General features: G+C 37.4%; 1 protein-coding gene across 1 annotated transcript in view; it reads left to right on the top strand.

Annotated features, from left to right (window-relative positions):
• LOC112572602 (leucine-rich repeat serine/threonine-protein kinase 1-like) overlaps positions 1–21,024 on the top strand; it is a 32,578-nt gene extending 11,554 nt beyond the window's left edge. The window contains 27 exon segments of the mRNA XM_025252386.1: positions 365–510; positions 921–1,032; positions 1,300–1,446; positions 1,687–1,809; positions 2,781–2,909; positions 2,911–3,046; positions 4,402–4,534; positions 4,745–4,839; positions 5,518–5,640; positions 5,811–6,004; positions 6,217–6,705; positions 7,233–7,553; positions 7,556–7,630; positions 7,888–8,036; positions 8,346–8,559; positions 8,985–9,101; positions 9,436–9,510; positions 9,696–9,932; positions 10,925–11,176; positions 11,742–11,864; positions 12,036–12,171; positions 12,396–12,550; positions 12,979–13,073; positions 13,874–14,113; positions 14,538–14,722; positions 15,326–15,442; positions 15,869–21,024. Coding sequence (XP_025108171.1) covers positions 365–510; positions 921–1,032; positions 1,300–1,446; positions 1,687–1,809; positions 2,781–2,909; positions 2,911–3,046; positions 4,402–4,534; positions 4,745–4,839; positions 5,518–5,640; positions 5,811–6,004; positions 6,217–6,705; positions 7,233–7,553; positions 7,556–7,630; positions 7,888–8,036; positions 8,346–8,559; positions 8,985–9,101; positions 9,436–9,510; positions 9,696–9,932; positions 10,925–11,176; positions 11,742–11,864; positions 12,036–12,171; positions 12,396–12,550; positions 12,979–13,073; positions 13,874–14,113; positions 14,538–14,722; positions 15,326–15,442; positions 15,869–16,251 — 4,701 coding nt within the window. The 3' untranslated portion in view covers positions 16,252–21,024.
• Positions 21,025–22,816: the final 1,792 nt, after the last annotated feature.

Genomic DNA, 22,816 nt, shown 5'->3' with positions numbered 1-22,816 from the left:
CCTCTTGACCATCTGTTGATAAGACATGTCTGTGTACAATCTTGACAAGTTGAGACAAATTTGACCTCTTTCTGTGCATGATGACATTTGTTATTCACCTATATTTAGTGAAATAGCTCTTGTACTGAGATCTAGACAATGATTTTTAAAAAAAAGCTTTTATCTCACTAGATCTTTAAAGTCAAACATTTGAGTATACCTGCTCTTAGAGGGAGTGACTTTCCTGTACATGTATTACATTTTGAACCAAAGACCTCCAAGTTAGTGATCAGGCTGAAAGCCATTCACTTTACACAATTATTTAGTTTATGAGTTGTTTGAATAACTGATATTTCATAGTATTGATCAAGGATGTCTGTCTCAGCTGCCTCCAAAACTTGGCCTTTTGACAAAACTATGGAAGCTGGATCTTGAACTCTGTCCCCTTGATGGGGCAATCCAGGACTTTGTGCATAATTCTCGTTATCCAGTCAAAGATATCCTTGGCTTCCTTCTGTCTGTGTTAGAAGAGTAAGCATTCATGATTCCTTTGCATATAGTATTATGTAGCATTGTTAAATTAGGGTAGCATAATATTGAATTTCTACAAACTTTTTTTTTTAAAAACTCAGAAACTTGCTCACTAAAGCAGACATTGTAATCTTCTAATGTGTAGACAAAACAGTCATTCAAACTTCTGTTAAGATCCTTATCTTAGAAATAGTTTGTGCTATCTATGATTGGTTTTTTTTGGTAGTTATTTTAGTAACAAAAGGAGGTACTTTCTTTTTGTGGTATCCAAATTTACTTTGATTTGTTCAGAAGTGAAATCTTACTGTCCAAGAAAGAAAGCTTTTTTTGGACTTGAAGATGATTCCTGATTGTTTGGGGTTTTTTTTTTATCATAATCTAAGTACACATTGTTGGTTTGATTGATACAGGTCAACCTATTACAACAGCTTAAATCTGATGTTAGTTGGCTGCCATAAAATTGGTAAGACCTCATTGCTGCAGCGACTGAGGAAAGAAGGCAAAGCTCTTATCAAACCCACTGTGAGTTTACATAAACTTCATCTGTAATATAACTGAGGTTTGAAAAGTGAGGTCAAAGATTGTGAGAAAACAGTAGGCACTCTGCAGCAGTGCCAACACTGATGGTGCAAACCATCAGATTGAGTTTGGCTGCAATACTCTTGCAAAACTCAGAGTTATTGCTCTGCAATAATATGAGATTAAAAAACATGCTTTATGTAGGAGCCAATTTACTGTCTCTTTAAGCACATACAGAATATGAAAGGCTTTCTTTTTTAATATATGCAGCACTGGAGTGACAGAGTATCTAGCGACGAGAGAAATGTATCCAGACAGACGACTTTGTCAACAGTTGGAATCGACATAAATGAGCTTATATTTGATTGCGGTAGCAAAGGTTCTGTTGTTTTCAGAACATGGGATTTTGGTGGACAGGTAAGTGAAACTTGTCATGAGCGTAGTTATTATTTTGGGGGGTTGGGGTTAGGGGTGAACACGTATGTTGTATGATGCTTCTTAATCTTGAGAAAAAGAGCACAATGGCAGTCGTCGCCTTCATCATTGTTGCGCATTTGCTTCTGAATTTTGAGACTGTTGCTATGAAGGAATATCTTTCACTAGAAAACGTCTTTTGATCAAATTGAGTTATGTACTTTTGTATAATAAATTTTTCAGCGTGAATATTATGCAACGCACCAGTATTTCTTGTCACCCCGATCATTGTACTTGGTTATGTGGAATCTGATCGACGGAGAGCGTGGAGTGGATGGACTGCATCAGTGGCTGATTAATATACAGGTATGATGTTGTGAATGCTGTTCAAGACACTATCTAATAACTACTTCATTGTTTGGCACTTTATGTTTGTATATATTCTATTGTGTAAATAATTTTTTTTTTTTTTAGTTTCTGCCTCGTGACACACTTTCATGACATGAGCTCTTTGTACCATACAGTTACCATCTATCGCTTGAATTTAGTACAAGAAAACCCAAAAATGCTTAATTGCCTTGATTTTGTCCATATTGAATGAGTTAATGAATGTAGCAATGGCTATGTGGAAGTTTTAATAGATACAATATTTATATGGTGTGGCCCATAGCAGAGATAGAGGTCTGTTTCCTGCCTGTCTGGTTTTTGGCCTTTTATGTTGTGCTAATCTCTTGATGGACAAGGACTGTAGCTGTGGTACTTGATGCTGGGACAGGTAGCCATGCAGTTTTTTTGTTGTTGCTCCAGACTGGTTTAGCAGAGGCTAGCACAATTCTTGATGGTTTTTATTTCTTAGAAGAGATATGAAACAGTGACTCTTGACACCCCTTCTACTAGAATCCACAGGTAACTATGTTTGTTTGGGTCCAGTTTCTTTGGTACTCAAGGACTGTGTTAGGTGGGCAGAGATTGCTATGTCTCCCAGCTCCTTTTTCCCTTCTCTTCTTTTGGATTAGGTAGAGGGTGGGTGGGTGGTCCTCCTTTGCTAAATAAGTAGCCTCACATGTCCATGGTACATATTAAAGTAAGAAAATTGGCTTATAAATATTCTCTATAGCTGGTGAAATTTACATAGTAAATAGTAATAATTTATCCAAAAAGAACATATTACTGAGCTTGGGACTGACTCCTTATTTAGATGTGGATACTGTTGGTACACAGATACTCCTGTAATGGTGGGATGGTGGGTAGGTGGGTATGATCACAAAGTGTGCATTGAATTTAAAAAAAATTGTGATTTGCATATTTGATGAATAACAAATACACAAATCTTACAGGCTCGAGCACCAAGTGCTTATGTCATTATAGTGGGCACACATGTTGATGTTCTTCGAGACAAAGCAACACGTCGCAACTTTCCACCTGACTTTGAGGAGGCAATGGTGGGCATGGTGGAAAAGCTCTTTTTGGGCAACAAGGAGCCAGACAAGTGCGGCCTGCCAAACATTCTTCGGCACTATCAATGTCAGCTGTAAGACAGGCGAGAATATCCGCAAGCTTGTAGACATGATCAAGACCAACGTGTTTGAGATGCGACACCCAAGTGAGCAAACATTCCTCTTGACAGCTTCTGTGATATATATACAAAACACATCATTTTCAGTGTTTTATTTGTGACTTCTTTGCTTCTATAATGTCTTTTTCTTTTGCATGAATTAGTTCATGAAACATGCTTTGCAAAATTCTTTTTCTTCCTTGATGATTTTCATTCTTTGCCATTTATCTTCTTTTCAAAATTTTCAGTTTCCATGAATTTCAACTTTAGCAGCAATACTAATTAACATTACATTCATTGAAGACAAGATTATTTAAGCACATTACACTGATTCCTAATTTCAAATACAAACCAAATTGATTCTATATTGAACTTATTTTAATGGCTTTTGAAGATTGTAGCTAAAGATGATTTGGAGGCCTTGAGATTTAGTGGTATTGTGGAGCTAAGTATTTTATGATCGTAACTTTTCACTTTTTCTGAGTCATTTTTTTCTTTGCTCTCATAAAGAAATGTGTGCACATGGGTACCACTGAGTGTATGTGAGGCCGGATGTACATATATGTGTGTGTTTGTTTGAAGCAGAGAGAGAGTACTGGGATTGTTTTGGAAATGGAGATATTCATGTTCATATTAGACTATCTATCTATTCCTCTTCATGCATCAGGTAGCACATAAGGCCTCAACCAGAGTCCTCCACCGATGCCGATCGACTGAAACCTGCTCCAGGTGACCCCATGTCCAGTCCTTTCCTTTCATCTCCCTTTCCACTGTTCTTCTCCAAGTTTCCTTTGGGCGGCCTCATTTTCTTTGGCCGTCTGGAGTCCATGGTAGGGCGACTCTGGAGAGGTCTGCTGTCTGCTGGCGGAGCACATGTCCAATCCATTGCCAACGCCTTTGTTGAACGTGGATGGTGATTGGCTTGGTTGCAGTTCTTTGGTGGAGTTCTTCGCTGGTGATGGTATTTGGCCAAAAGATGTTAAGCATCTGTTTTTGAGGACATCAAGCTTGTTACTGATGGTATTGGTCATCTTCCATGATTCTGATCTGTATAGGAGGGTGCTGATCACATTTGACTTGAAAATTCTCAGCTTGATTATTTGACTGATGTTTTTTTTCCTTCCATGTGCTCCTGAGTGAGGCGAAGGCCTGGCTGAAATACCATACAGCTTTTTTTTTTCATATAAGGATTTTTAGACCATATGAAGGTTTGGGGGATTGGGGAGGAAATTGGAATTGTATGCTGAGCAAGCAACTAAGTCTATAAACAAGTGCCAAATTGCCTAAGTGGGTAAGGAAAACAGCACAACAAATTTGGGAATTTTTTTTTTCTCTGAGATTTTCCTGTTTAGGTGCAATATCAACAGTTTTTGATGTGAAGTGTTTGTCTGTGGTTTATGTAGAGTCTCGGACAGTCAAACTGTTGGGACAGAAGATACCACGCAAATACCTTCTGCTACAGACAGTAGTGCAAGAACTGGCTATGGAACGCATCAGGGAGTTCAAAGACCCTGTGCTTAACAGATCCAAATATATGTAAGAATCCTTTGCACATGTCTGTGTGAGTATGTATGCCTGCCCTTGTGAGCAAAAGAAAAATTTCTGTCTTGGGTATCCTCGACAGACAATAAAGTCTGATTTGATTTGATTTGATCCTCTCCACCTCCTCCCTTGTTTTATATGTCAGTAAAAATATAAAGACATCATGTTCAAAGGCTATGTGTTACATGTTTGTTACTTGTACAGGTTATGTGTATCTGACAAGATGATGGAAAAAGGATACACAACTTTCAGAGATGTGGAGGAACTAGAGCAAGCAACAAGGTTTCTCCATGAGAATGGTAAGGATAATTACAAAGACATTATATGTTTATCTTTCTTAGTTTTACTCATGCAATTTTTTTCTACCCTTACTGATCTCTGGTGAAAAAATCAGAAAAGTAATAAGCTTATTGCAACATATCAGTGGTCTTAAAGGTCTAGTGGGATACAAATGATTTTGTCTGAAGGACTGGATAAAGTGCCATGCCAGCTATGCAAGCAATTTTAACCTCAAGTCTGTACAAATATCTGCTTCCATTCTTGATATACACTTCTACAAACATCACCATGCCCAGAAAGATGTCGAACTTGTGATGTCATATTTATACATAGATATACTTTACACATGATCCCAGCTATCCCATTAGCAGAGGGCTTGACATTGTATTCACGTACAATAAATACCCAAAGTCTGTATTATTTACCTCTTTTTGTGTGTGCTGATATTTGGAAACGTATGTCAAAAATGAAAGTGGGGTATTCAAATTTTGGGAAATAGTATCTTCTTGTACCACATTAGAAAAAAATTGGCACCCCAGTAAAACTTTAATGGATTTGAATATTGCAGTCCCACAAAGTTATTTAATGCTTTGAAGCAATGAAACAACTGGTTCTTTAGAGTTTCAAGAAACATGCTTGTTGCAGAATGAGTCCGTATTAAGCATATCTGTAATACCTGAATGATTTCTGTCCAACAGGTGTGCTGTTTCACTGGGATGATGTAGCCTTACGTGACCTGTATTTCCTTAACCCCCAGTGGTTGTGTGACCAGCTGGCATGGGTGGTCACCATTCCTGAAATCAACGGTTTTGCAAGAAAAGGTCAGTGAGATGCTGCCTCACTACGACAGTAGTGGCATTATTAAATGCTGGAGTACTAAACACATCAGCTAACAATGAGAAAGCCATTATTTTTCAAAGCTGTATTAATTGTGAGGAGCAGAAACATTTTTTTTACTACATTTGTCAATACTTTGGTTGAATGTCTATAGGGGTAATGGAGATTCAGCATTTAGAATTCCTTTTCCGGAAATCACCATTACAGTCAGAAAGTATACACCAGTACTTCACCTCACTCCTGGCAAAATTTGAGGTCGCCCTTCAGTATGATGAACAGCATCTGCTGCTGCCATCTCTGTTGCCACAGTTTCGTGATAGAACAAATGGAAAGCAGGAGGATATGAAGGTTTGTAGTCTATTGCAAAATAGACATAATATTTTGTTTGATTTTTGTTTCTTAACAATATTTCTAGAATGAAGATGTGTTTATTACAACATTCCATATGAAGAAGACTTGAAGAAATTTTACAGTTTACAAGTTATGAATGTATTATAACTATAATTAAATGTCTTTAGATTGTCAGATTTCTTGTTCAGAATTTTTCTTGTAAAATTCAGATCCCAGTGCGGAAACCTGTTGTCAGCGAGAGACCTGACAGTAATTCTTCTAGAATTTCTCGATGGTGTGACCTGTCAAATGATCAGAGCATAAACCTTTCCATCCGTCATCGTGCTGAAAGTGGCCCTGAGGAGCTTCACATTGGCTACTCTGTCTTTTATGCTGGGTCTCAAGTGACCAGAGAGCTTCAGCAACCAAGGAACTGCTCAGAGTCAAGCAGTCTGCTTCTGCTGGCCATCAAACCCTACAGCAACCCTATCTTCTCCTTTTGCCGCCTTTACTTCATGACCTATTTCCCCAGTGGATTCTGGTCTAGACTGATAGTACGTATCTTGGCGGATTCATCTTTGTATCCAGTGGTGAAGAGTCTGTTCCATCTTCCCAGTCAGCTTCTTAACAAGAGTGCAGATGTCCGTTTGCTGATGGACCGGGACCCAGAATGGCATTGTTGGCAGACTGGACTTGAGCTGTTTTATCTTGGCTTTGAGGTACTTTTTTTTCTGCAAGGAAGCAGAGTTAAAAATAGAACAGGCTGCAATCATTCACTAAAAGGAAGATAGAAAGTTGCATAAAATTCTGGTGATTAGAGTTGAAAAGACTATGTAACAGAAACCTGCAAACACAGGAAGATGTGTATGCTTTTTTCCTAAATCAGATCGACTGTACAAGCATCATAAAAGTTTTAATTTTATATGTTTCGTATTAGATATTAATATTTAATTTACATGAACTTTTGCTTGACTTCCTTAAGTAAGGATAGATATTGTGCTTTTATTTAGCTTTATGAAAGTCATAAAAGACATAATTTCATCTTCCTTTTTATATCAGCTGATTTTAGAAGATGGTTTATATTGCTTTATTATAATAGATTTTACATTCTATTTTGCTAAATGTTTGTTTAACAGATATTACAATTTGTTTTATTTATGACATATTTATATACACACACATGCACACATATATCATTATATACTCAATTTTTATATGTGTGGATGTTTCATATTGCATTTTTCAGATGATGCGGATTAGAGAAATAATTTACAGCAATGACATGGAACAGCATCTGTGTAACTATAACCAGTGTCGTCTGAAGTGTAGTGTGGAGAAAGAGTGGTGTTTTCTTGACATGGCCAACAGTCGAATTCTAGAGATTACTTTTCCTATTGACCTCCTTCGATTCCATGTGTCTTCTCGTGATGGCCCAACTCTACAAAGACTTGATGTGGCTAACATGACAACAGTGGTGAGAGAAGAACAGGCCACAGCAAGGCTGCTGGTGAAGGTCGTAGAGCACATCGACAACCTGCTGCAGGACTGGTTTCCAGAGCTGGGGAGCTACGGTTTAGCCAGAACTGCGAAGGAAGGTACCTTGTCACAAGAGTGGTGCCGTGTCCTCAGTGTCTAGCAAAGGAGGTACTTTGCCATCATGGTTGCATAAGCAGTTGTTAGATTTAAAATTAATCAGCATGGTTAATTGATTTTAATGCTCTTGGAATGTGCTTTGAAGTTGATGTTTGTCTCTAGGACAAAATATAAAAGGCTAATGAAAATGACTGTGGTCATTCTAGAATGATCATAAGTGGATCATGTTCATTGATACATTGTCATGCATACATGCATACACCTTTGTTCCAGGTGCACCGCCAGAAGTCTTCTCGACAGGAGGATGATTCTGGTTCTTTGTGAATATGGACATGCCTGATCTCTATACACCATTTATCATACCACATGATACTATGCAGCGACATGAAGAGGTTCAGCCAGTTGCTTCAGATCTTCGACGAGACCCTCATGGCAGAGTAAGGGATGTTCAGCCAAGGTAAATAGATAATCAGCAAGTTTTTTCAGAAACAAAAATTGGACAGTGGACTAATCTGAATAAATGTGCAATATGCTGAGTGGGAACATTGGTAATCACACAAAAAATATTCTGCCTAGGAATAAATTCTTAGAAAATCTGAAAGTCTTTGAATGAGTTGAAATTAAAAATTAAAAAACATAATTGCAAATCATGATGTCCAAGTATTTGATTGTGTAGCTTACAGGGAAGCTGTTTGTTTTGTAGATGGGTAGATATATAACAGGATGTATCGAAGATGTATTCCTTAAATAAAATTTCTGTGGCCAGAAGAAGCATCGCTGATGGCCAGGCATTGATATACAATCGTGAGAACAGCCGGGAAGATAGCGAATCCATTATCTACTGCTATATGGTAGAAAGATGTATGCTGGATGTACTGCAAGGCAAAGATGCTGTGTGTCCACTACACGGAAGTATTTCTCCACAACTTTTGTTGGATTCAGAAGGAGTGGCCCATCCATTTTACATTGCTCCCGATGTAGTGAGAGCATGAACATTTTATATTATTGCTTTTATTATATTACTATTTATATTTTAGAAATGAAATATAATTATATTTATTAAAATAAATTGCTATTTCTTAATGTATTATTTATTTTAATGCATTTTATTTTATGTTGTTGAAAGGAAAAAGGCTCATCTGCATTCCATGATTACATTACAGAATTACTTTTCTGTTACCTCTTTCTTTGCTGAAGATATAGCCAGCTGATTTTATTGAAGAGGGTCTATAAAGAGCATATGACAGAATTTTGTATGTTTTGAGGCATTTGAATGATGATCATACTTATAAATTGTGTTTATCACAATAAATTCAGTATTATTGCAGTGTCAGTGGTGGTGATTTCTATTCCCATGTTATCATCTGATGTTAAAAAGGAAAATAAGTATTTGCTCTTTTTTCAGGTATTTAATGACCTAGATCATCAGGTTCGAATCTCCAATACTGACCAGATAGAAGTTGGCACATGTCTTGGTGAAGGAAATTTTGGCAAAGTTTTTGAAGGTTGCTTATTTAAAAAGGTGATTTTGTTTCATTACCTTTGAATAGAATACTTGTCTCCATTTAGCTTTTTCTGATATCCCTGTGTCAGACAGCTTCCATGCACATGATTTAAAGAATCCCATTTTTCGTTAAGGAGTATCTCTGATGGCTGCCTACTGAGTTGGGTAAGATCAGAAGAGCAATTCACATGGAAAAGAAGAAACTAGCAGAAGGGTGCCAATGGTAACCTCCATTGATAAAGCCTGTAAATTTTTTTCGTTCGATCTGAATAATAGGCAGGCCTATATCTGCTTTTCTATGCCAATTTTATTTCTATCTCTTCTAAAAACTTATATCATTATTCTGTATTAGGGAGAAGGTGCACCACAACCAGTGGCACTCAAAATTCTTTTTGAACCAGAGAACAACAGGAAATCAACGCATCAGGTATTAGCCAAGATCTTCAATTTTTCTGTATAGCATTATTTTATGCTAAAGATGCTGTGAGTTATAAAAATGTATTTGTAATACTATGCAATTTCTTTACTTTAAAAGTTTTTTGCTTACATTTATCAGCCATCTTAAAACTTAAAAATGCCATCTTTCCGTTGATTTTTAAATTTCTTTTTCAGGGATTTCAGACTAGATTAGAAGCAGCATGCACTGCATATCTAACAGCACGTCAGGAGGTGTCCATTCTGGAGGGCCTGTCTCACCCCCATATTGTCCCTTTCATGGGCCTGGCTTTGCGACCACTGTCTTTAGTTCTAGGACTTGCTCCACATGGAGCCTTAGATTCCGTGCTAAAAAGACTACATGGTGCTGGAACTTACCTGCCCCTGTTTGTCATACGACAGATAATACTTCAGGTGTGTGACTTTTATCACATACATTTTATGACTTTTAAATTTTTTTCAATTTTTATAGATCAGGTGTGTTCTATGCAATATATGATGTTTGCCTAAATTTTTAGTGTAAATCATGTTGACATTGTTCGTTTCAGTTCAAAAATTTGTCAAGAAGAGAAAAATCATAATCTAGGGGAGATAATTACATGCATGGACAACAGTGAGAAGCAACCATTTTCAAAACAATAAGCTGACGGAAATTTGTATGTAAGTGGCAAGGCAGTGAATAAAATCATCATAACTGGAAAGTGCAGTTTCCAGCAACAATGGTTAAAACAAAATAATTAAAAGACTGTATTTTGTAGGTATTGTGGATTTTGCAGCGTATTTGAATATTGTTTACATGAGTAAAGCTAGTTTAAAAGCACACCACAAAGGAAAAAGCCATGCGAAGAAGGAGAAACGCCATAGAGCTGAAATGAAATGTGTAGCTTCAGACTTCTTCAGCCCTAATAAGAAGATAAAATTACCCTAGGTTTTATCTTCGTTCTTTAATCTGTAGGAAATGAAATATAAGGGACAGATGACTGTGGTTAGCTTGTTCTGCATGTTATTAAAATGTTCTTGAATGATCCTTTAAAACAGTTTTTCTGGTCTTCAAAAGTGCATATTGGAATTTTTTTATTTTTTGCATGGTAAGACCTGTGTGAACTCTGCTTTTGTGTGGGGAAAGGTCATAGACTATGTTTGGTTTATCTGTTTCAAATTTTGTGAAAATAGCTAACCCCAAGTGTTACATTTGCTCAGGGTAGTTTTTGACCATCTCAAAGAAATTCATCAGTACCAACAATTTGATAGTATTGTTTTCAAAAATTACTCTTCTGGCAAAATTATTTGTGAACTAAGTGACTCAGGTTGATTAACTCTTGCAAATTAATTGAAGAAATCTGATTCATCACTTCAAGATGAACAACTTCCTTGATTAATGGACAAAATACTTTTCATCTTGACAGGTAGCAAAGGCTTTGGCCTACCTTCATTCCTACAACATAATTTACCGAGACCTGAAGTCAGAGAATGTGCTGGTCTGGGATTTGCCATCATCGTCAGATGCAAAACCAGATGCCCGCGTAAATATCAAAATTGCTGATTATGGGATCAGCCGAACTGTGCTTCCAACAGGTGCCAAAGGTTTTGGTGGCACACCACCCTTTATTGCACCTGAAATATTACGTTTTGCTGGAAAGGGCACATACACGGAGAAGGTGAGTGATGCATTAGTAACTTAAGCTTTTGCACTAAAATCTTACAACATGGAATATGAAATGTCCTGAAAGGTTTAATAGATGGATATATGCATCTTGAAAGTCTTTAGGAGACAATATAAAGGTTAAATTTCTTAAGTCGCAGCCATCAAGCCAGCAGATTCAAACTCTGCTTGATAATCACACAAATTGAAAAAGTAGAAACTTTTTAAAATTAAAATGTGATTGGCCTCTTGAAACTTTAATACCTTTTTGACTTGTTTATGTTCTTGGTATCAGCAGAAAATGAAAAATAAATCACTCTTGTTATTCAGCTGCAATATTTTACTGTATATAATGTTTGAATCGTAACTTATGGTATAGCTTTCAAATCAGCCAACAATTGAGCAGCTATCAGCTCTTGGTTTTGGGGAAGGAACCATCAGCACTTACAACTAAATCATAACTATATATATAAAACTATATATTTAGTTAGACAATATGCTAAACCATATCGTACATGTAACTGACATCAGACAACATACAGAAGGAAACAAGATGCAAATATTTGTTGGGTGTTTTGCAGGTGGACATTTTTTCCCTTGGGATGTTTATATTTGAATTGCTGACCTGCCGAATGCCATTTGCTGAAATGAACAATCCCAGTTCTTTGGTGTGTCAAGGTGGACGCCCAAGTCTCACTACTCAGGTATTTCCTTAACTCTGCAGTTTTTCTGAGTATAGCCTATCAGTTTGTAATATATGTCTTCAGATGAAAAATGTTATTACAGGATCAGTAACGTGATGACATTTGATCCACACCTCTTGTTTGCATAACCTTATTGATGAAGAGGGCTTTTTCTTTTCCTCTGGTGTTTAGGAAGTACAATGCTATCCCACTTGTCTTTTGGACCTTTTGAGTGTGTGCTGGAGTCAGGAGCCAGGAGACAGACCCTCAGCTGCAGGTGTTGTGAACATGGTCACCTCGCCTCAGTTCTGCCACCTTCGTGACGTTTGAGCCTAGGTCCTGATGTGGGCATATTTTGTGGGGTGTCTGTTCCTCCCTCTGAAATATCACTTGGTAAGGCAGATATGTTTTTTGAAGTGTTACTTATGAAAAAGATTTTATTGAAATAGGTAAAAGTTTTAATTCTTGGAAAGGGTTGAGGGGGTTAAGCTAGGAGTTTGGTTGTCTGGCTTATGAAGTCCTGTCTATTTTGTTTTATTGACTTCTCAACAGATGAGAACCCCGAACCAAGCAACTCATTTTCCCTGGACCATTTCACCCACATTCGCCCAGCGCAGGTGTGGCTTAGTTCTTGCACAGCAGGCAGCACCAATGCACTTGAGATTTTATCATTTGGGCCATCATGTGACACCGTGATTGACCACAAGGTTATTAATTTTTTTCAGTCTCTTCCTTTGAGTAATCATATATTATATCTGTCATACTGTACGTAAATAACATAGTAAGCACTTATCCTATCCTAACACCTAACCTAACACAGTAATTATTAAAAAAAAACATATAAAATACGTTTAATAATGCAATGAACCTGGAATAAACACGAAGTTCACATTACGTTTACAATGCAAAACCACTTAAGTCGAAACAAGGCTTTATACAGTAAGTAGGAGATGTGTCGTAACCGCAAAACATCGTAACTCGGAACTGATGTAACACAAGGACCTCCTGTATATGCATTTGTGTGCATATTTAGTCCAGTTGTGTGAAAGAGAGAAGCTTACGTTTAGGTTTTTTTTGAGATGGAGATGTAATACATGCTTCTGTTACTTTGTTATCTAGTCTCACTATTTTTCAGACTCTTCTTTTGAGAGCTGTGTCGATAACAGCACTTTGTGTAGTGGGCAACTCTGTGTGGTGTGCAGATACCAATGGGGTTATCCACATTTACAGGTATATATTCAGCTTGTATGTTGAGTGCTTAGCTATGTTTATTCCTTTTCTTAGATTATGGATATATTTTTCTGGTGTATGTGTGTCTCTTGGTACACAGAGGCCTTAGTGCGTAGGATATTTTAAAGTATGTAAAAATATAAATAGATTTTGTACAATGCTGTGAGCCTCACTTGGAGTTGGGACAGTGCTATGTAATTTCTCTGATTATTGTTACTACTACAATACAGGACATAATACCTGGAAACCTTTTCAACCATTAAAACTCTTTTCCTTCATGGGTACCTGGTTCCGTAGATAGTTGGGCAAAGCAAGGCAGTGTGGGAGAGGAGATGGGTTTGCCCTCATATGAAGCTGGTCAAAGAAAAGTAAGGTCTTGAACACCTCACTCGCTTTCAGCATCCTAAACTATGCTGAAATGTCTCCTAAAATGAAAGTTTAAATTTACATAAACTTTAGAACATGTATGCCTCTCAAAATTAGCAACTGTTTCTGTGCAAAATATTCTTCAGGGGTAAATATTGAGCAGTTTCTTATTTATAATAATAATAGAGAACATTTATATGGCGCTTTTCCAACGATTTGCACCAAGCATTTTACAGAAATGATACATTAAAGTAAGCTGAATCACCAACAACCATATACCCACATTCACATATAACAGCTCACTTTTACAACAAAATAGCTTCTTATACATGCTTGCAGCCAAGGTTTTCTTTATGAACACTTTTGTTTAAAATGGATATTGTGTTTGATATGTAGCTCCCCCTAATGTATTGAGGTGTGTACTCTGTGTGCAGTATCAACACTCTGACTCTGATTAACCAGCTACAGCTGCCGGTCCAGGCCTGCGTCTCAGTTCTGTCCCTTCATCAGCTGCCTGGCAAGGAAACTGTTATGGTAGTGGCATCCCTCACAGACTGTGGCATCATCTTCTGTTGTCAGCAGCCACACCTGGAGCTCACTGACTCTGAGATAGGCATCGAGCAGTTCCGCGTGTTTCGCTGCTACTGCTCTTCCCTTGTACCAACTGATGATGGGTTAGCTGATAGCTTGTTACTGTATTCTACTTTCCTTGTGTTTGCTTCTGTGACCACCATTTTTTTTTTTGTTTGTTTGTTCTTGCTTTAATTGTGTTCCTCTCTAGCATGTCTACATGTGCATTTTTGTCTGTGCGTGATCATACATGCCTGCAGGTGTGAGTGTGTGTATGTAAGGTTGTCAAATGCATATGCATTACTTGGTAATATAAATGTGTGCATGAATATTTACATTCAAATATATGCATGTACATTCATAAGTGTTAAGATGAACATTTGTATGTGTTATGAAGTTTTGATTTTTATGTTTTTTGGGGCCTAGATAAAATATATTTTAAAAATGCAGAATGAGAAAAAACAATTAAAAAAACATGCTGCTTAATAGGAGGTTTTTTTTTCCTTCTTTTTGTCTTTGCTTGTGCAGGTGTGAGTTGTGGCTTGGGCAAGGATCAGGATCTATCTTGATATGGAATGTGACAAGCCAAACATCCACAAACTGCCTGTATCACAGTCTGGACCCTCTCCCAAAATCCACCTGTTGTTTTTTTCTTGTGGCAGCCAAACCACTAGGCTCACAACACACGTTTGTCTGGTCTTACAATTTCCCAGGTAAATTGAAAGAAAAAGATGATGGTAAAGTCAGAACAAGGTGAACAGCTGGCTTTCTCTTTCTTTCTGTTTTCCTTTGACCTTAGCTACATTTTCAATGTCAGATGGTTGAAATATTACCATTTAGTTGGATTGCAAAATATTGTTCATTACCATTACTTGACGACTCCACTAATAGAAACTTAGCGGCTACAATTGCTCTTGATGCAAACGAATTACCGCCCTTGTCAGTCTAGCTATTATGGGCTTCATTGAAACCAGGTGCAAGTCATTTGGCTTATGAGCAGTTGGAGCCCCTAATATTCAGGTCATCTGGTAAGTGTCAAAGAAAGAGAATTTACAAGGAGACTTTCACTTCTTTTGTTTCTCTTATTTTGAAGTGCAGAATGTTTAAAGTCCTTATTCCTGAGTATGTGCCTGTCTAATCTCTCATTTTGTCACGCCATGAGTATTTGTTTTGGAAAGTGTTTTATTAATTATTGAGAGATAAATATGATAATGAAATGGTTACAGGTAACTTGAGTGAGGAGATTGCACCCTGGCCTTGTGTATAGATAAGTGAGTATAAAGTGCTACAAGCTGCAGAACTTCTATATTTTTCAGGTACAGTAGTGTACTGCTGGAATGCAAGCAGGCGTTGTATTGTTGAACGTCTGGACTGCTCAACTATCTACTCAACAGTTGATTCCACAATCCTTGGTTCTCCACAGAACCCTGAAGGTATGAATGCTCCTCAAGTCAAATGTGTTGGGTGTAGAAGTAAAAGAGTTTCCATAACTTTTGGGTTGTTGGCGGCCCTATGCTCCTCAAGGAGTAACTAAACTAATTAAAACTTTGGGTTGTTAGACTGTGAGGTTTTAAGAGACTGCATCTGTCTTGGAGCCAGCATTTTTGTAGGTATAATTTCTATCTTCGTTATTCACTGCCTTCCCAGATCCTCTTAAGGGTCAGACACCACACTTCCTTAAAAAAATGTGTAAATCAAATTTAAGAACAGTATAATCCAAACAAAAATATTTATTTATGCCTATGTGTAGAGGAAACATGTTTTAATAGAAATATCAAGAAATATCAAGAAATATAAATGCCTATAGCAGATCACAATTAAGGTACTTATTCTTGTATTCTTTTATTCCTTGTTTTTAGGCAGTCAGGTGACAGCACTAAACATCATTGACCAATATCTGTACATTGGCAACACTAAAGGGCGCATCATTGTGGCAGATGCCATCACACTTCAGCCCCTTTGTCTGTTCCCAGCACACAGTCCTCGGGACTTCTACATCAAATGCATCCTTTCAATCAGTTCACGGCAAGATCTTGTTTTTGAGGCAGACCAAGCTGCAAGGTCAAAGGGCATAGTCAGCGTGGGTCGTGGGTATGTTGATCTTCTCAACAATGGAGGGGCTGGTGTTAGAAAGAGAGAAAGCCTTGCTGAACAAGAAAGAATCCAGTCCCGTCCAGGAGATGGTATGGTTAACCACACGTATGTGTTAAGCTGGTCTGCTGAAAACTGGGAGTATTATTGAGCAGTACCAGATGTGTGAAGATAATGTCTGCCAGTTATAAAAGGTTAATATGGAGATTAACTGTTGCATGCATTATATGCTTAGTTTCTGTAAAAAGAGAAACATTATTGGCTGGGTGATGTACTTAAAGAGACTGATAAATTACAACCGGTGCTCCACTATAAACATTTTTCAGCAGTACCTGTTTATGTTTATGAAACTGTTTTGTGCAGATGCTTCTCATTTATTTCAACACTTGTGATAATGCTTTGCACATTTGCATATTAGATGTATGAATCATGTCTGTAGACCAATACTAGTTGGACAGAAACTTAGTGAGGCACAGAGAACTTTTAAAACGAAACATAATATTATCCTTTGTGAGTTTTTTTGGTCTTGTTTTGTTTGTTTGGTATTTTTCATTCTTTGTGCACAGTCTGATAAACATGCAATAAACTGCAATAAAAGCATTTATATGGATATTTTAGGGTAAACCATTCTTCCATTACCCTAGAATTCTGTGATTGCAGGCTGCATAAGGAATATGAACATGCTCATTTCTTCTTTGAAAGTTGTCTCTGGTGATGTTCGCCCTTCCCTTTCATGTGCCTGATGGGCGAAACACCTACAGATTGAAATGCCAGGTTCCCATCATGGCTGTCCCAGCCACCTGTTGACAGAGTGGATTTTATCCAATACCATCAGAGTCCGGAAGATACAAGGATAACTCTATGTGCCTTCACCAGACTTTTTCCTCCACTGGGTATTGCTTATAGCTTCACTTCAGACTTGGCATCAGCTCATTATTTGGCTCTCTACATTATCAGCAAGAGACTTTGGTGTCTACCAGAAACCACTGCAAAAAACCTCCTTGCCGAATTAGATGCCAAACCTGGCGTTGGTTTGGCATGAAGACAGTGCGACTGGCAGGTTTGGGTGGGAAACTATGCCTTCAGCACCTTTCCACATCCCAGTAAAGCGAGCATTGCAACTGCACTTGTGGTTCACCATGCAAGGAGGGTCTTCCTGTGGCCCTGCCCTTCAGGCTGTCCACCACTCTATGATTTTCACTCTAATGATAAACACCATGATGTCTGCGATAAGGCCCATAAAAGTCTAATCGCACTTGCAGTTTGCCCCTGCAGGAAGGGTCTTCTAGTGTGCATCATGACCTGCAGGCGATTGCGACTAGTCTTGACCATTCTAAAAAAAAAATATCTTGACGGCCTTGGAGCAAATTCTCAATACACAGAGATTTTAGAATGCTGTCTAATCATGTAGAATTTTCCCCATCACTCGTACATTAATGTTATTCCAGTTGTTAGTTATTAACTCAGCCTTGTAGGCATAGTCACATCCTAAAATGTTGTAACATTGTGTAACATTAACAGACAGCCTACTTTACCCTCGGAAGATAATTATGCCAGTAAAGGGTATGTTTTGCCTTTATAAGGAATGCACATTTTTTAAATTACTTGAGGATTTCCTCAGGGGCATCTTGGGAAGTTGTAGAGATTAAAACATCTCTTGTTGATAAAATCCATAGCAGTAAGACCTTATTTTGGTATATATCCATGCATATGTAATATCTTCAGCTCATAATATTTTGAAGTGTTCAGGTTTCTTACTCATGAAGATGGCTAAATAGTGCATCAGACAGGCAGAAGCCTTAAGGATGTTATGCAGATCACTGTTAATTAGAGATCAAATCTTGCAATACATACCTTGGTTGAATTTCACTTTATGGTTTATTTTATGTTTCATTATGATTTAATTTAGGTTTCATTGAAAATTGTTCTCATTTCCTGTGATTGTTTTTTTTATACCAGGTTTGCTTTTATAAAAATGATCTCTATTCAAAATGAATGTTTTTTCCGCCTTTTATTTGTGTCTTCTTCATTCTGTAAATATTTTCCCATTCCACAAACATAAAGTGTCTTTTTTTTAAATAGTAATTTCAGTAGATTTACTTTTTGATTGCCTGATGATTGGGATGATGTTGGACATAGATGTTAAGTGACATACTGTCTCATGTTTGACTACAGTTTAGATTAACATGAATATTTTTTTTTTTATTTATTTGTTCTGTAGCAATGTTCAGAGCTAGGCATATCTTGCTTGCTCTGGGTGATTACACATACAGATTTACATATGCTTGGCATTATACATGGGAATGGCTTGATTTAGGCATAGTGTATTGGTCTGTTATTTTCATTTTTAACTATTGGTTGTGTTGCCATCACTTTCTAAGCAACTGAGGCCTGTCACCAGTACATTGAAGGTTGGCTGTCCTGGGTTCAGCTCTCGTCTTGGGCAAGCTGTTCTTTCTCTGCATTTGGCATCTGTTTACAGGGCTGGCTGCCTTGCCATGATATAGCCTTAGTTGCTGGCTCAGTGTAAAACACCAATTCCCCTTCTTCTCACTTCTAAGCAACTGTTCTGGCGTCAGAAGGGGGAAAAGACAAGGCTGAGAATGTAACTATAGAACTTTAGTAATTTGTGACAGAAATAGTTCTTTTTTATGCCATGGAGCACAATGTGGAAATGTATTAACACCTTGCTGTCTTCATTTCGGACTTTTTGGCACTGTATAAGCAACACATCAAATTTATTCATAAGCACATTGTAACACTCACATCACACCTGAATGTCACATGTAAATTGATTTAAAATAAGCAGATACTCATCATACATGGATAGACCTGGAGATTCCTGTACAGTTATGGACTATTCTGAACCATTTGACTTTCAAGTGGGATTACTATATTTCAGCTAATTTAAACATATAGGGCATATATATATATAAGCATTAATGTAAAATGGCATTGCCCAAGAGAATCTTTTTAACTTTATCATGGATATATGAACAGTAGCACAGCTTGTTCTATGAGGCCTGTATTTTTGCTTTGTGATGGACATACACAATTGGCCTAAACTGTGGTTATTTCAAGGTTATAGTGTAATTTTCTGAGCCCATTGTCTCATTGGCATACACCCATGACATTTCTATGATTACATGGGGTGGGGTGGGAATGCATTTGTGTCTTTACTTGTACTGACTTTCCACGGCTTATTGGGATGCTGTTTTGTGTTCTTGCATATGACATTCAGCTTTAATGCAAGAAAAGCATATTAACGATATTTGTATTGAGACACTAGTGAAGGTGGGCTCTGCCTGGGCCTAAGCAGTGCCTTAAGTTTATGCTACAAAACAAGTTCAGGGAATTAAAAGTGATGAGCAGAGTTTCATGAAACATGGTTCAAAGTCCCAGCAGAGGTTTTGTTCTTTTGGACACATCTTTCAGTTTGATCTTGGTGCAATATTCTGTTGGGTTTTTTGGTTGGTTTGTTTGTTTTTTTGTTTGATCCAACTCTGAAAAAAGTTCTTCAGATAATTACTTTGTTTATGTATGCAAGTTTTTCACACACAAAAATTTCAGAACTGCAGTTTGCCTTTGGCAGCCTCTTTCTCCATGTTGGTCTGTTGCATATATTTGGTTGACATTTATAGTACGGTGTGTGTTTTTGGTTATTTCCCATTTGTATATACAAGTGTTTATGGCGGCTTTAAGCATTTTTGCTTTGTTTGAAACTAATGTACACCACCCAGTGTTGTATTAAATGTGATTTTTATGTGATAACATGGCTTCACATCAAGCTATGGTGAAGTGTATTTTTTTTTTTTTTTTTTGAAGCACACATGGTCTAAAGACATTTGAAAGCATTATTTTTCTCACAAGTTCCCCTTGTTTTTGAAAGGTGGTTTCACAAAATTAAGATGATTTTAAAAATAATGGAGAGACCACTTGATTTCTCATCTTGGTCTTTCATGCACTTGTTTCATAATTTGTTAGTTGAAATAATTTATAAAATTTTCTGGCAGCTGGAATATTAAAACTTGCTTCCAGCCATGCATTCATTCAACATGAAGCGTTTTAAACAGTGGTTCTCAAAGTATTTCGGATTGCTGACCATTTTTTAAGTAAAAAATATGGTGGACCACCAAGGCCTAAAATCACTCTCTACTGTGAATTTCACATTTAAATTGCCGTATTTGTTTCATTACAATTCAAAACTAAATGTACTTTTGTGACAGTAGTGTAAGTTTAGAATATGTTTATATAAAATTACATACTTCGCAAAGTACACTTAAAAATTAACAATAAGGAAGTGCACTGTGTTACTAAGGGTAATGGGTGATGCAGTTAAATGACACAGTGCTCGGTAAGCAAGCATTTTATGCAAATGAGCAGGTGATCATCAATAAAATTAAAATTCATGTGAAATTATTACTTGGCTTATTAGTGTATCTGGCATTTTAAACATCACTTTGTTGATGTTTGATGACTGGCAGCCACAGTCCACCTGACATGCGTGAAAACCACTGTTTAAAACCCATGTCACCAAACACACAATATCAGTTCAGATGCTACGGGTTGACAGAGGTGCTTACAGCTCAGGATAGCTTAAGAGGAGTTCAGTAATGGAAAAACTCTCAGCTTTAGAGGCCTTTGTGATGCACATGTGTTTATACATGAGCTTTTATGCTGATGTATGTATCCAATCTGTATTCTGTAGTGTATTGTGTGTAATATGGATAATGTCCATGCATGGAGATCATCATCTGTATTCAGGGATTGTTGTCCATTTCTTGATGTTAATTTTGTTCTTGAATTTTTTTTTTTTTCCACAGCTCTTAGTCATTAGTTTGTACCAGTTCTGATTATGGATGGATGGAATATATGAAGATCCTGAGGCTTAGGCCTATTAGCTTGGAAGTGTGGGTTATGAGAGGTGTGTAAACTTTGATGTTGTGCATGTGTTAGAAAAGGGGAGGGGGCGGTGTGGATGTGAGAAAAACAGTGGGTTTGTGTCTTCTGAAATCATCTTCCCTAATAGAGCTGATTAAAGGTATTAACCAACAGCCTAGCATTTGAATTTTAAAATAAAAATTTACAAGGATATAGTTACTTACATCAAAGGTATTCATATATAAACAAGATACCAATTGTAAGGTTCTTTGAACTGCATTTAATTTTAAGATAGTGGGATTGCTTAGACAACATGAAGACAAGCTTCAGATAAACAAGAGAAAATAATGTTTAATGACTTGCATTTTTTCTTTTTTAGCCCAAGTTCAATTAATGTTTTTAAATTTTAACAAATCTGTTTTTTTTTCCAGTTATTTATACACATACATATACACTCTGCAGAATGTGATGAACTTGTGTGGACTTAACTATACATGTACTGTGTTTGGCCATCACCATTTCACAAAATGGGGTTTACTTCAGAAAATGTTCATAGCCATCTGCATTGCAAAGTAAGAGTAAACATAAGTTTGTCTTTTATCTTTTTTTAAATTATTATCTTTTCAGATTAGTGGCAACTAGTCATTTGAAAAAAAATTCCTTTTACAGAGTACATCACATTTAACCCCATAATTATATTTTAACTACATGCAATAAAAATACAATGTTTGGCGCTTTTCTTCAGTTTATATGTTTGGATGGATGATTTTCTTGCCTTTAAATCTTCAGATGTCTTGTGTTTGACATAAGATGGGAAAGACTGAAAAGGGAATGATTCTGGCTGCTGTTTGTCTTGATAAAGTTGATACACTACACGTTTTCTGCCCACCGTGGTGATGGGAACAATATGACGATGGATGACATCTGCATTTGCCAAAGTGGATGATCTTGCTCCTTAGAAGTTTTGGTTGGTTGCTTTGGTGGGAAAATACTTCCTCCACCCGAGGTGATTTTGCACTGAGGAGAGAAAGGAGGGGGACGAAACCGGAGTCCCCAGAAAAAAAAAACCCAACTCAAAGAGAGTGTCCCGAGGCGAGAACTGAACCGTAAACCAATAGGACACTCTTTGCGCCTTGCAACCGCACAGATTGTGTCTACAGTTCTGCTATAAGCCTAGCTTTCCTCGGAAGCACAGACCGCAAACACTTTTACACGGTTTTTTGTTAAATAAATGATACCTGGATGATCAGATAGGAAAATTACAAGGAGGAAGAGTTCGCCATATCAGTTATGCAGTTGAGGATGTTGGTGTGGAGAGAGGCGGGTGAGAAACAGTAGAAGAGGCGGCGGGGCAAACTCCCTGCTGACAGTGAACGGCGTTCGCACTCGCACATTTCGTAAAAAAGGATGGGGGTTCCTACGCCACTGAATAATAATAGACGATCCGAATAAATAACAAATCCATGCTAGTGGTGAAGGCAGGCAAACTAGGAGCAGAATTATTCTGAGGTTAGGACAACGCGACAGGATACGTTACACCCAAGAGCTACAAACGTGACCAAGATATTTTTTTTTCGGTGGAGGGGGTTGCATCAGGCGAGAGACATGTAAACAGAACACCACACAATAGTGCCAATTGGCACTTCGTCGCGGGTAAAGACCGGAGGAGATGAAGGGTTGAATGCGAGATTATTGTACAAGGATATTATACAAAGAAATTATTAAACGAGGAAGAAAATCCCAAAACATGCGAGCTGGGAGGATTAAAGAAATTTCAAGAGAACAAGATTTTATACACTGTCACAAGGATAAAAGACTGCCTATCCTAGATATTT

This window comes from Pomacea canaliculata, linkage group LG1, assembly GCF_003073045.1.
Source record: "Pomacea canaliculata isolate SZHN2017 linkage group LG1, ASM307304v1, whole genome shotgun sequence".
NCBI lineage: Eukaryota > Metazoa > Mollusca > Gastropoda > Architaenioglossa > Ampullariidae > Pomacea > Pomacea canaliculata.
The sequence above is the reverse complement of the archived record's forward strand: the minus strand, read 5'-3'. Positions and strand labels throughout refer to the sequence as shown.